The sequence below is a fragment of the Desmodus rotundus genome, chromosome 7 (genome assembly GCF_022682495.2).
Source record: "Desmodus rotundus isolate HL8 chromosome 7, HLdesRot8A.1, whole genome shotgun sequence".
NCBI classification, from domain to species: Eukaryota; Metazoa; Chordata; class Mammalia; order Chiroptera; family Phyllostomidae; genus Desmodus; species Desmodus rotundus.
In genome coordinates, this window is record NC_071393.1 from 131,548,494 (window position 1) to 131,562,921 (window position 14,428).

At 46.6% G+C, this 14,428-nt stretch overlaps 1 protein-coding gene across 1 annotated transcript in view; it reads left to right on the forward strand.

Annotated features, from left to right (window-relative positions):
* The window catches only part of AK7 (adenylate kinase 7), a 59,416-nt gene that overhangs the window by 32,923 nt on the left and 12,065 nt on the right, over positions 1–14,428 (forward strand). The window contains exons 9-14 of the mRNA XM_024568260.3: positions 1,339–1,416; positions 2,534–2,683; positions 5,203–5,331; positions 5,875–6,001; positions 12,945–13,073; positions 13,236–13,301. Of these exons, the coding sequence (XP_024424028.2) occupies positions 1,339–1,416; positions 2,534–2,683; positions 5,203–5,331; positions 5,875–6,001; positions 12,945–13,073; positions 13,236–13,301 (679 nt within the window). The remainder of the gene's footprint in view (positions 1–1,338; positions 1,417–2,533; positions 2,684–5,202; positions 5,332–5,874; positions 6,002–12,944; positions 13,074–13,235; positions 13,302–14,428) is intronic.

The window sequence follows — 14,428 nt, forward strand, 5'->3', positions numbered from 1 at the left end:
ACTTGATAGCATTTCTTAAATCCTTTTACCCCTAAAGTACAGTAAAGTATAGAATTGGGTGTGCTAACAGGACTGGGGACTCCTAAAATACTGGGTTGGCCAAAAACTCCCTATGGTTTTTCCCGTAAAATGAAAGACACGTTTTTCTTTTTCACCAATAACTTTATTGATTTGTATATTTTGAGTATGTCGGCTATCTCCTGCTATTGGCTTCTAGTGGGTAGAGGCCAGGGGTGCTGCTAAACATCTTCCAATGCATAAGACAGCCCCACAGCAAAGAATTATTTGTCCAAAATGTCAATAGTACCGAGAAACTTCACAAGCCACTTTTGACCTGTTCGATCAGTCACAGCACCTTCTCCAACCACTGCACAAATCATTTTTGGCTTTACAGTTGTGTTTTTACCTTTCTTAAAATAATAAAGCATAAGATGCCAAAAATGTTGTGTATTTTCTTCCATCTTCAATATTAAAATGGCTGCACAAAAATTCACCGATTTTGATTTTTTTAAAAACGCACACTGATATGACAACTGTCACAAAGCAATCTAAAAAAAATTATTTCAAATGAAGTTACAGACAACTAAGCACTACTAGAGCCATCGTACAGAAAAACCGTAATGGATTTTTCGACCAACCCAGCAGAATCTCCGTAAAACCAAACCTCCTCTTCTGCATTTGCAGTAAAGTGTTGGCGAGCTACAGCCAAAATGGCCCTTCTCCAGTAATGGCATGAAGGGCAGCAGGAAAGGCCACTGGGGGGCTGGACACCCACAAATCACTCACCAGAACACTAAAATGTGCTCATGGATGCTTGCCTCAATGTGTTCACAGTCAGGTTCTCCAAACCTGCTGGCAGCGCCCGGGAGCTCTAGGTCAGTCGAGTCTCCTCGCTGGTCCAGGCTGCTCTGGCCAAAGCCACCTGTCCCCCTTGGAGCCCAGCTAGCCTTCTCCTGCCCTTCTGCTCATCGTGAAGATTCGGCTCAGATATCTTCCTCTGCACCCTCCCTGCCTCCTCCCCACCTCCTGCACAGACCCGACGTTTCCTCCATACTCCCAGCATCCCCTTTGCAAGCGGCAAACGTTACACATCTGCGTACACATGTCTGCCTCCCTTTTCAGACGGGGAGCTGCTTGAGGGCAGGAACCGGGCCTTTCTCATCCTCATCTCCAGTCCCCGGCATGCAGTGGTGGTCGCTAAATAAGTGAATGAATACCTTCGTGCATGCCCCTCTGTCGTGCAAATGTTTTTGTATTCAGTTATGCTTGCATTGGTTTGAGAACTTTTGTATTAAAACTACAGGTAAACCAACTAATATTTCTATTTTTCTCTAACAGTGCATCAGCAAGAATATTGGCTCTGGGAAAATCCAGAAAATACCCAAAGAAAATGTTTTCCTAACCAAGGAATTAACAGTTAGTATATAAGAGATTCTTTTTGTCTACCCTTTTCCTAAATGGAGTGGTTCTTCAGGGGCTTGGAGTCAGAATGCCTGGCTTCCAAGCTCCTGCACAACTAGCCATCTGCCCTAAAGTGACTTTCTCTTCTCTTCTGCGAGCCTGTTTTCCTTTCTGAAAAACTTTCAGAGGTCACAGTCAGAAGATGTATTTGAAAGCTCTCTGGCCCTGGCTGGTGTGGCTCAGTGGACTGAGTGCTGGCCTGCAAACTGACAGGTTGCTGGTTCAATTCCCAGTCAGGGCACATGCTTGGATTGTGCGCCTGGTGCCCAGTAGGGGGCGTGCGAGAGGCAACCTATGGTTGTTTGCAAATCTATGTTTCTCTCCCTCTAGTCCTCTCTCCTTTCCCCTCTCTCTAAAAATAAATAAATGAAATCTTTTTTTAAAAAGTAGTTACAGTAGGTGGTGGGCACACAGTGCAATATACAGATCTAGTATCATAGAAATGATACTGAGACCTACACGGTCCTTTCAACCTATGTCACCCCAATCCATTTAATAAATACTTTTTAAAAAATTGATTCAGCTGTCAAGGAAAAGGCAGGATGATGTAAGCTGTAGGAGTGAGGTAACTGATGAGTTTTGGAGAGGCTTTCAGCTTCATTTTTCAGTGATATTTGTGAGAAGGTCAAGGAAGAACACTCTATACACATAATTTTTTTTAATTAAGTCATTTCTTAAAAAGGCAGTTGGGTGTGGATGTTATAAATCAGCTGAATAGCATATTGGTCTGATGTGGGGCTATTCAGGGCATAGGAATAAAGTTACTGAAGTCCAAAAAAAAAAGTGGTAGATACAATGAAACATTTTTAAGAAGAAACCTCATACTTGGACTTCCAGTACCTTCCTACTCAGAGCGGCTGTGCAAGAGCCCAGTCCCACCGTCCCCAGAGAGCAGGTGTGGGGCAGGCATAGGCGGGTCAGAAGGTCACAGCGGGCTCTCTGTCAACACTTAGTGACCGTCAGGGTCAGTGAATGGGTGTATTTTTTTCTTTAATCAGAATAGATTTTGGTCTGTTATCAACATCAAAATAAAAATAAAGAGACAAATCTCTGATGTGCCTTTATCTCTTAGCAAGAGAACATTGACCACTTACTGGTCAACCTGAGAATGGAAGCCGTCTGTGTGAAGGAGAATTTCAACATGCGTTGGGTCGCCCAAGCTGGGTTTGTGGAAAATATCAACAGTATCCTCAGAGAGTACAAGCAAAGCAGAAAATTACTGGTAACTACAACCATTTTGTATTTCAACTCTGGGTATAATTCTCTCAATGAAAGTATTGCCTTTCTCAAATGTCCAAATTTCTAAATTCAAATTCTTTTTCAAAGGTGACCCGTTGGTCCAGGCCTGGCAGAGTTCATGTGTGTTATATTAATACCGTCAACCAAATATGGAAATTTTAAAGTTAACAGAGACAATGACTGCTATGCTTGACACACAGTGAACGTGACAGCGAGCTCAAGGCTGACTGTCACAGAGCTGTCTGCAAAAGGGGACAGACCCGGCGCCCAACTGGCCTGCCTGGCGCAGCCCTGGATGCGCACCCGGGAGAGGGGAGGGAGGAGGTGGAAGAAATCTCACTATTCCTTTGATCCTATTGGCCAGGAGATTGGCTGGTTGTTTTACTCATCACAGCTTTTCAAGGCTGATATTCTGATCTGCATCTTGTCGATGGGAAAACCAAGGCTCCGAGAGATGGAGCAAGCTTCTCAAGGCCACGTGGCCAGTTGGCGATTCAAACCAGCGTGGACACCCACTTAGCTAGAATGGCCCCACTGCAGAGCCTCCACACCGCTCTCTGAGAACAGGCCACGGCAGCGCTTGCCTGGGCCTTTGGGTTTGTTCCAGGGGAGCACTACGAAGGTGACAGTGAGCATTACGTGGGACAGTGTTTGGAAAACTGCAGTGTTATCTATGAGTGACGGGCGCCGTCATAGTCGTAATTGCCACCGTGTGTGGGAATACTTCGTACGAGCAGTACAGTGTCACCGTTCTATCCTAAGGACCATATTTTCCTGAAAAACATGCCTCGTTAGTAGCAAGTGAAGGACGTACCACTTAGCAAAAGAGACAATGACCCCTTTCAGCATCCGAGGTACCCCTGGTGACTTACTAGGAGACCATTCCAAGGCACAGACCCACCCAACTCAAGAGGTAAGACTAGCGTTTCCTCTGTGAATCAACTGTAATACGCACACAATTAGAGATAAGATGCCTTAAAGAGACCCAGTGGTTCCTGATTAGCAAGACTGGCCAAGAACATGATAGAAGGAATGAGCATGCCTACAACTTTCACAGCCTGTGCCTCCCTGGGGGCGTCGGTCCATGCGGCAGCAGAGACCAGGAACCACCAGGAGGGCAACATGTAGGCCATGCCATAGCAGCGACAGCCAGAACTGTGGGGCCTCAAGCCCAGGGCTCCCACAATTCCAATTCCTTAGCGAAGCAAAGTCACCCAGCTGCGGAGACAGGTGCCTCAGGACACCCTGACCTGGTGTGGATGAACAATGCATCCCCCCAACTCTCCTTGCTGCCGTCAGAGCTCTTCGGTCCATGCCCGTCTGCCCCTAGGGGGTAAATGTACCGCGTGCACGCAGACCGTCCTCAGCTCAGTGGCCGTCACACTTCTCATTGTACATGAACAAACTGCCATGCAGGGTTTGTACCTGGATAAAGTGAGCTCAGCCCTGGAGACAGGTCCGCCCTGGGCATGCAGACAAAACAAGGCACGTGAAGCTGTTCCGGCTGGACTCCACGCCTTGTGAAGGTGCCAAGCCCACCTGGCAGCCCAGCCCTGCTCAGCCAGACTCAGCTCAGAGTTGCTTTGTCTGCACCTGTGTCCCCCGCACCCACTGCCTGCCATCTTGGTCGTTCCTGTCCCCTGGAAGTGCCCATCGCTAACCATACGGGACCATGCACATCCACCACTCCTCCCCCAGCACCACACCACGCCTCTGCCTGTGTCCTCACGGCCTCAGTTTCCCCATCGACAACTGGAAATAACAATAACAACAACCCACTTCCTGGATGAAATTATGTAATCTTTGAGCACGTGGACACTCTGCCAGAGGAAATTCTTTTCATTGGCGTGATTTTTTTTAAAACACTTTAAAAGTAAAAAAATGTTTTTAATTTGCCATGCAAAACACTAGCCCTCAGTTTCACAACTGTTTGGACCACTTTGAAAGAAATGGCTATTTGCTACTGATGTTTTTATTTCCGTTAGTAACATTTCCCACTGGTTACGAGTGTGACAGAGCTTCTTTAGCATTTGAGCAAGTTTTTCGGCAGAAGAAATGGCATTATCTTAATGAGTGTATCTTCAAAAACTAGAGTAAATTATCTGTGTTAGAAAGGAAAGTATAACTAAAGACCAAGTTCAGCCCAGAGACAATATTCGTGAGGCAATAAGTAAGCACTATCTACACCGGACCAGAAATTCTTTAATCTCTTTGTTATCTTTGCAAGAGTAACACAACACACTGGGAAGCTGGCAGCATGCCGTGCTTGAGTACTTTCTTTTTTAATGCTTTTGAGGTACTCCAGAGCACATACTGGAGTGTCGTGTTCCCCCGCCCAGGTCAGGGCACATAGTAGGTGCTCACTAAGTACTTGGAGAGAGTGACTGGAGAGGTAGCCTTGCAGGACCTGGAGACTCAGAAGGGCTCACCTCTGAAATAACATGTACCCTGTCCCGCTCCAGGCTGCTCAGAGCTCACTAGGTGATCTGTCTCCTCTTTCAGCCCATTAAGGTTTGCATCCTCGGCCCTCCTGCTGTGGGGAAATCCAGCATCGCGGAAGTGTTGACCAAGTACTACAGACTACATCACGTCAAACTGAAGGACGTCATTTCTGAAGCCATAGCAAAACTGGTACCACTGTTACCTACGTTATTGGGAATTTTTATATTTTAAACATGTTTTTTTACATGACATCCTACAAAGAGGTTTGTTACTGTAACTGGATTTTACTGTTGGCCCCACTTAACAAAAAGACTGAATCCCACAGGGCTTCTCTCTCCGAGAAGGAAGCATCTTTCACAGCTGGCCCATGAAATTTAGTGCATCTCCAAGCTGCTGCTCAAAATATATCTGTATTCTCCCTGTTGACTGGAACATTTTCATTTTTTAAATTAATTTATTTTATTACTGTTCTATTACACTTGTCCCAATCCCCCCCCCCCATTGCTGTCCACAGCCCTGCCTCCATCCCCAGCCCCCGACTAGAACCTTTTCAGCTGTTTTTATTCTAGGTGTCCATTTCCCGGGGTATTATCAGAAAGGCGTCATTTTCTCAAGCAGTTTAGGTGCACAGCAAAACTGAGAGGAAGGTTCAGAGATTTCCCGCAGCAGGTGATTAGTGAATAGCAAGTCAGCTCGGGCCTCATCCAACTGGAGGATCTGTGTGGTATGCAGGAGGCCGCAGTGGCACCGAAGTACGGAGGGGACGGGGATGAGGAAGGTGAGGAAGAGGAAGAGGAAAACATGGAAGATGCGCAGGAGCTCTTGGACGGGGTCAAGGAGAGCATGGAGCAGAACGCAGGTGACAGAGCACGCTGGCCTTGCTCGCGACGCTCTTCTGTTTGTTCTCGTTCTTTCCCCCAGGTCAATAGCACAGCATCGCTACTGTGCGGTTTATTTTATCTTTCTAGTTCGGTCTGTGAGTCTTTCCGGTTTTTACCTCCTTGCTGTCAAAGACTATTTGTCTGTTATTACAACCAGAAAAGAAATTTTATTTATAATTCTATGCCCCCTCCCCAAAAGAGTTACCATTAATATTTTGGTGATTGATCATAAGATGGGAAAGAAATACCTAAGTTAAAAAAAAAATCAAATGTTTAGTCATGAATGTTTTAAAACATCAAAGGTCATTAATTAAAAGGCAAAGGACAAACCAGGAAAAAAAATACTTGCCACCAATATGACAGAGTTAATAGTCTTAATATATAAAATACTCAGACAAACTAATAAGAAAATCATTAAGCCCTGGCTGGGCGGCTCAGTTGAGTGGGCATCATCCCACAAACTGAAGGGTCACCAGTTCGCTTCCCAGTCAGAGCACACACCTGGCTGCAGGCCAGGTGCCCGGTTGGGGGTGTGCAAGAGGCAACCACACATTGATGTTTCTCCCCTCTCTTTCTACCTCCCTCCCCCTCTCTCTAAAAATATAGAAATAAAAATCTTTTAAAAATAAAAAATCATTAAATTCTTAATAGAAAAAAAACTGATGAATAACGTGGACCCGTAATCAATGCAGGAAGGAGTACAAATCAGTGGGGAAAATATTCCTACTCATGTTTGCACATAAGAAACATCCAAACCTGTAGAGAATTTTTGTAGGAGTTTGAGCCGAACCGATGACATAGGCCGGGGAGCAAGAGCTCAACTGATCTGGGGAGCAGCAGTTTGCAGCAGCTCTTGCGCGTTTGAGATTAAGGGGAGAATGTGAGGAAGATTTCTTGCAGGTGGGAGGAAGCAAGGTGGGGACTGGATCACAGGATAGTTAACAAAACTATGTGCTCTCTCGAGGGTTCATACCCCCTTCCAGGGGTATTACTGTACTTCTGGCATTTCTACTTAGATGCACAAGAACAATGGACAGAGCTGGCTTAAAATCTTTCACTGAAACGTTATGTTCCTGGGGCGTGACTCCCCACCGTCACCTGCCCAGTTAGGAATTCATGGTCAGCTCTCCCTGTGAGGTTGCTTTCCATAGAACTTTTTTTTCCCATCCATACTCACTTGGTAATTTTAACCGGTTGGTGGAACAAAGTCACCACAGTCAAGTGTCACTATAAACTCAAAATCTGGACTCATTTCTGCCCACCCTGGGATGGAATCTAGGGCTGGCCCCACGGCAGCCCCTAGATACTAAGGAAGCAGCTCCTTGTTTATTCATGCTTTAGGAAGGCCATTCAAATCATCAGAGACTAGGTTTTGCCCTGAGGTGTTTCTAAGGGAGCTTGTTACCTAGCAGGAAAGCCATCAGTTGGCAGTTATTAGAAAAATAAAGCCATTTCATTTTTACACTTAAACAGTTGAGTTCCTCCATCAAAATGGTTACATTGGTACCGTCTACAGGCCAGTCCAGTAGTGCAGACTCGTGCAATGGCGTTCTCCCCTGGCCTCTCATCCAGCATCTTTGGTTTCTCTTCTCTCTTGACTTCTCCCATCTTGCTGGTGGCTGTTTCTGATCCTCCAGGGTTGGACTGGGGCAAGAGGGAGTTGGGGAAGGACAGAGGTGTCAACTGGCCCTGGGTGCTTGCTGCTCTTTTCTGGTGCTGTGCTTCTCCAGGCCACTGGGGGTGCCCTACCCCCAAGGCCCTGCTGTTGAGTGTCTGCCCCACCTCTGGTCTTCTGGGCCTCCACCCTTGGGTCCTCTGGGCAGTCCTCTGCCTAGCTACTCAACTTCTGTGACTCTTGTTCTTCCAAGCCCACCTGAAGTCCAGGCCACCCCTCTGCCTCCTCCCCTCCTTCCCCCAGGCCACACCAATCTGGTTTTCTGTGGTAGAGAAAACAGTTTTGTTAGCATATGTTGAGTGTCCACTTGAACCAGCTGAAGTGGGATGGAGAGTCCCAGAGAGATCTCTCAGAGGGAAAGGAAGGTATGTAGAAAACACGTATTAATACTTGGAGCTACAAGAGTGCCTCCGCTTCACCAGGGGACACTGGGAGTCACTGTCACGGGTAGAGTCTGACAGAGTCCTGGCTCCCAGCATCTGGGGGCGAGAAAGCAAACGCAGGACTAGACATTCCATGGTGGGGATGCCAGTGGAAGGAAATCTGGCCAGGCCACGTGAACGGAGGGGGAGCCTTTGAGATCTTGCTTCCTGATGTGTCATCACTTTGGCTCAAATAAACTCTTATAAAAATTTTCTAAAAAAGTAAACAATAAAGGGTGGGAGACTGGGACTGAGGAATCCACAGGTGTACGTGGCCACATGTCCTTACCCTTTAAGCCCGAGGTGTCAGGGACAGAAAGAGGGCACTGGAGGCAGAGAACAATGCTGCCCCCTGAAGAGAGGCAAGAGCCTCTAACATTCGAGCTCACCAGAGGAGACAAACACGGGAAAATATCTATTGACAGAGACGGATATGATAGGTCTTTGCAAGGACCCAAAAGTCTTACCTAAGGACTTTATGTAACAGCACGGTGTGATGTACCACCTGGGCTCTTTTCAAGCCTGGGGAGGTGACCGCAGAGAAGAATCACAGGCGAGACTGTGCCAAGTTGAGAACAGCCAGTGCATTGCCCAAGTTCAGGAAGGGCCTGTCCTTGGCCAGAGAAGACTCTGTGCTTCCCAGATGCGAGAGGCCAAACTGGGTCAGCAGCCTCCGTCTGGAGGGGCCCTGGGATGGAGCAGAGGACGGATGAGGTCTTTGAGGGAACAGAAAGTCTCAGAACAGCAAGCCCCCCTCCCCTCCCCGCTCTGTCCCCCCACCTACCCGCTTCCTACAAGACTGGAAGGGTTCCCCAATCCCCTCGAGTCTGTCCAAAAACCCTTCCTGGTCATGTTTACCAGAAACTAGGACATGGACCTTGATTATGTTTCCACAAAGCAAGACCTTGGAGCCCACCCCCCAGGCTCCCATAGAAATTTCCCAGCCTGAGGACACAGGGATGGGCTCACTTGTCCCTAACATGACCCATTTGTGATTAAATGAGTCTCATGATTCCAGCAACACAGATCTCGCAGCCCGCCACGGCACCTCCACTTCCTGTTCATAAATAAAGCCCCTCCCATCAGCCCCGGCCCTGCGGCCCAAACAGGAACTTGGTTAAACCTCCCAGTGCACTTGTGTGATAGATTCTCTTTGCTCACTGTATGTATTTCCGCAGAGTTGTGGAATTCTCAGTCTAGCTGGTGGGATGCCAGGCGATCGATTGATCATGAGACTATTTCAACTATTCTGTGAATTGGAAAATAAAAAATGTTGGGAGGAAAACCATGTAAATGTATCAACTTCATAACGTCTGAACTGCGCGTAGACTAATTAAACCTTGGTATTTAAATTTTTAGAGATTTTTTGATATATATTTTTTTGCTCATAAGACTTATTCTCCCTCGCCCTGACCAGTGTGGCTCTGTTGGTTAGGTATCATCCCACAAAGCAAAAGGTCACAAGTTTGATCTCCGGTCGGGGTGCATGCCTGGGTTGCAGGCCTGGTCCCCAGCTGGGGTGCATGAGAGAGGCAACGGATCGATGATTCTCTCTCCCGTCGATGTTCTTCTCCCACTCTTTCTCCCTCACTTCCCCTCTCTGTAAAAACAAATAAATAAAATCCTTTTCTTCCGAAGTATGGGGGATACTGAGTATTTATTTATTTTTTAGAGAGAGAAGGGAAGGGAGGGAGAAAGAGAAGGAGAGAAACATTGATCTCTCCTTCCACGTGGGGAGCTGGCCCACAACCCAGGCACGTGCCCGGACTGGGAATATAACTGGCAGCCTTTCAGTTCGCAGGCTCTCACTCAATCTACTGAGCCACACCAGCCAGGGCCACAGGATTATTTATAAATTAGAGTTTTATAAATCACAAGAAAATATATGCTTATTAAGAGAAACTACATTTTTTAGTAACTAAAAAAAAAAACAACCCTGCTAAAGATGAACTCATGAACCAAAATTACAATGTCTTTGAGAGAATAGTCCACCAGGAGTGAAGCCAGACTTGCCTTGCCTTCAGAAAGTAAATGAGCAGAGACCATAAAATAAATGTTTAAAAGGATAAAAAACTTAAGAAATGGAAAACAAAAGGACATGATGATGATGATGATAAAAAAACAGGCAGGTAATAGAGCGAGGAGTAGGAGGAGGAAGAGGAAGGGGGTAAACTAAAGAGGAGGGAGGAAGAGAAACTAGCTGAGCGTGTGCGAACCCCCCCCCCGCGTCCCTCTGGGCCCGAGTCAGCTGGGCTGGGAGAAGAGTTTGGAATTAAATGACAGACTGGGGGCTTCAGTATGAAACTTGTGAGGCTGTGAGAACTAGAAGAGACTTCATTCACACCGGAGAGCCATACTTGCGTGGTTTAAAGCGGGATGGTAGGAAGCTAGGGACATTCCTTGGCAAGTGGAACAGGGAAACCGAGACATGTAGTTACACAAGCCCGTGTTCCCTAAACCAAGGACACTGAAGAGTAAATGGTGTGGCCCTGACTGGTGTGGCTCAGTGGACTGAGCGCCCGCCTGTGAACTGAAAGGTCACCAGTTTGATTCCCAGTCAGGGCACACGCCAGGGTTGCGGGCCGGGTCCAGGGCCGGGCGTGCGAGAGGCAGTCCATTGCTGTTTCTCCCGCACACAGATGTGCCTCTCCCTCTCTTCCTCCCTACCTTCCCCGCTCTCTAAGAATGCACAAATAAAATCTTTAAAAAAAATCATACAATATCTGGCTTTAAAAACAAGTAAACAAACATTACTGGCATTTCAAAGACAGACTTAGCATTTTCTAAAAAAAACAGTGTGGTGTTTTAAGGGCTGTCCCATAGGGCTGTGCTCATTCATTCTAGGGTAGAAGTGACAGTCCCTTTCCAAGGAGCCCAACACGGGCCCTGGGGCACCTGTAGCGGGGTCAGAGTTCTCTGGAGAAAGGCACTGGGGCTTGGCCCTTTGTGTCCTCGTGGCCCGTAGTCATCCTCACCTGGCCCTGGGGGCCCTGCTGGCATACTGAATGCTTCACGGGAGGCAAAAGGACGTGGATGGCAAAGCCCACCGCCTGAAGCGAAGTGAGGTGCGCACGGATGGGGAGGAAAGCGGGAGTTCTGATCATGTGCCTTTGCTTCCCCAAGGAAGCCTCTGGACGCTGGAAGGGGAACGCTTAGACAACACTCGCTGTGAGTGTTGGCGAATGCCCTGCCTTTCAGAAAAAGGTGTCTTTGTCTCTCTCTGCAGCATTGGGAACCTTCCCGGGAAGTGAAGCCGGATCATTGTGAGGAATTTCATTATGCTAAATAACACTTGTGATGATTCTTTCCGTCTCTGCCGTAACATTTACATTTCTGAAGGACAGTTACTTTCTGAATCAGTTACTGCTCCGCGATTAGTGTGGCAGTGAAGGGGAAGAAGAAAGGTGTTCTGACCCGATCGCGGTGCCCGCATGCAGAGTGCTGGAAAGAGCCGTTAGTTCGCAGAAAGCGTAGTGCTGCCCTAGAAAGAGCGTCAGAGACCAATTTCCTGAGCCCGCCAAACTCACATGACTGAACGGTACCCACGAAGCAACGTAAGGGCACGGCTGTGTCTTGGATATGTTAGCCGATCCGTAATTGTGACGAAATGATAAGTGGCTTCTGTGGCGTCTGTGTGGGGGAGGGAGAGACTTTACTCTCCTAGGTTTTTTTGGCTGGTCTGATAATTGAATCTCCATGAGGCAGGTTAACAGGAGACAATAACCAAATTCACTTACGTATGTGTATGCCTGGGAGCCCCCCCCCCCCGAGGGAGTCAGAGGGCACATACGTGAGCGGTTCAACGACAGAAAGGGGAATGAGGTGTATGTGACCTTCGGAGCCAAGCCTGCGGGTCAGAGGGGAGGAAGGTCGTTGCAGGGCGCTAATAAGAGCAGATGTTCGGTAATCAGTAGTTTGTCCTGCCGTACAGATAAGGTAAAAAGAAAATAATAATTCTGGTGATAATTCTTGCTATGGGCAAGGTCCCTAGTTTAAGTTCTTTAAGGGAGAGATAAAAGTTTCTCGTGACCTCAAAGGGTTTCAACTGCCTTCAGTTCATAGTAATTCACAGGCCAAAGTGGCACATTTTGGGGAGGCCTGTTCTGAACCTCTACATCTTTAATCACTGTGCCAGTTTTAGAACAAACTCCCGCCTCTTCAGCTTCCCCAAGCAAATGCAGCAGCCAAGGCTTGAAAGGACCTGCCCAGTGGGGCCAAGGTCAGAAATGCCATTAGAACTGGAAAAGACAGGTTGCAGGGTGGGGCCCTGGTCTTTTCTGTTGCTTTGAAGGAAACGGGGAGAAGGGTGCCTCTGAGGCTCACATCAAGGTTGATTTTTATTCAAATGAAGCAAATGTTTATTGAGCCCCTACTAGCGATAAATCATGTGCTAGCAACATACATGAATACTGTCTCAGTTCACAAAACAGAAGCACTTACCATTATGCATTGAGGTTATGGAGGTATGATACCAAAACAGAACTGAGTAAACCCCACTGTTAAGTAGGGACACCCCGGGTTTCTCCACTCACTCCACATTCAACGACACCCAGAAGCTGGGACCACAGAAGTCATTCTGGAAATCCAAAAATCAGCATTTGCTTCTGTTCTTCCTTGGAGACCAGCTCCCTGGGTTCTCCTACTTTACTGCATATTAGAATTCACACATCACGTGTGAAATTCCAAACCACATATTTTTCACTTTAATGGAAACATAAGTAATGTTCAGTAGTAACTTTGACTACCTGATAATTTTTCAGATGACTCTAGGATGTAAACTTTATGTAGAATGGGGCTCGATAATATCTTTTTCCCTTCTATTAGGCCGACTGGAAGATCAATATGTAATTCGATTTATAAGAGAAAAGCTGAAATCTATGCCTTGCAGGAATCAAGGCTACATTTTGGATGGATTCCCAAAGACCTATGATCAAGCCAAAGACCTGTTCAGCCGTAAGTTTAAATATTTACATTCAGATGAGACGCAACTTTACTGTTCAGAGTAAGAGTCACTCACCTGGAATTAGTGACTGCTAGTTAAAATAGTTTAATTTTTTGAGCTATCCATAGTAATAATATGTAATAAACACGGCGATGTATGTTTTGTTTTATTAGAAGATGAGGAGGAGGAGGAAGAAATCAGAGGCAAAATGTTTCCCTTTGATAAATTAACCATGCCTGGTAAGTTTAAAATATTTCTCCAAGGTCATATTTAAAGGAATGTCATTTGATATCTCTTTTGTACCAGAATAATGTTTTTGATGTTAATAAAGTAGGGTTTTTAAGGGAATAAAAAAAAAGTCAAATGATACACTGAAAATCAAATTTCCAAACTAAAGAATGTGGGGGGTACATATCAGGGATGTTGCAGTTCTTTGAGAATGTGCATTTCTGCTGCTCCCTCCCGTAACAAAGCAACACGCAGCCCTTCTGTGGATGGGCGCCCTGACTTCGGAGTCAGCTGCCGGCCAGACCACCAGGTGCGCATCCCGGCGCTCCCACCTGCTGTAGCAGCCAGGGAGGCCATGATGTTTTCCAGAAGACTTCAGAATCCAGAACTGAGACAGGGCAGGTAAAAAGCTTTTCAGTTCACGGCTAACTCCACAGCAAGTTTGATTCCGTCATATATTGACCCAGAGATTGCACAATGTACTTTTGAAAGAGAAGTCGACACAACTTATCCCGTGAAAAAAGGAGTTGCTGAGTAACTAGCAGGCATTTCCTCTGACCTTGCCATGAACTTTAAAAGTTTCTCTCTCTCTCCTTTAAATCATTCTGCATGAGACAGTTTTTGGTCAGAGGGTAAATACAAGCTATTTTCAACAACTTGGTACAAGATTATGCCGCGGAGCGGGAGAATGCCCCTCCCTTATGTAGTTCTTACAGTTGGACTAACAATAAAACGATAAAATTGACACAAGCCTAGAGTAACAGGAGAAAAACCAACTTAATACATGCGCACGGGAGAATCATAAGATACTCAGGCCTTAATATGAGACTCAGAGAAATGATGGACCAGGCACCTTTTTATCCTTTTTAGACAAAGGAAAGTCTAAAGTAAAAAAATAACTTGAGACCTTCGCAGAAGGAAGGAAGTTTGTGCTCACTAAAAAGGAATCTAAGCAGGTTTTGAGTGTTCCTCTCAGCGAGGAACCTAAACAAAGGTGGGGCTTGAGGAACAAACCGGGAAAGGCGGCATGAGGCTTGTTTAGCCTGGCTCCCCATTCTGGATTCTCTTAACTCTGGGATCGATCAGGTGACCAGCATGCAGCCCTCAGGAGCAGGGAGGGCGCCGATCACGTGGCAGA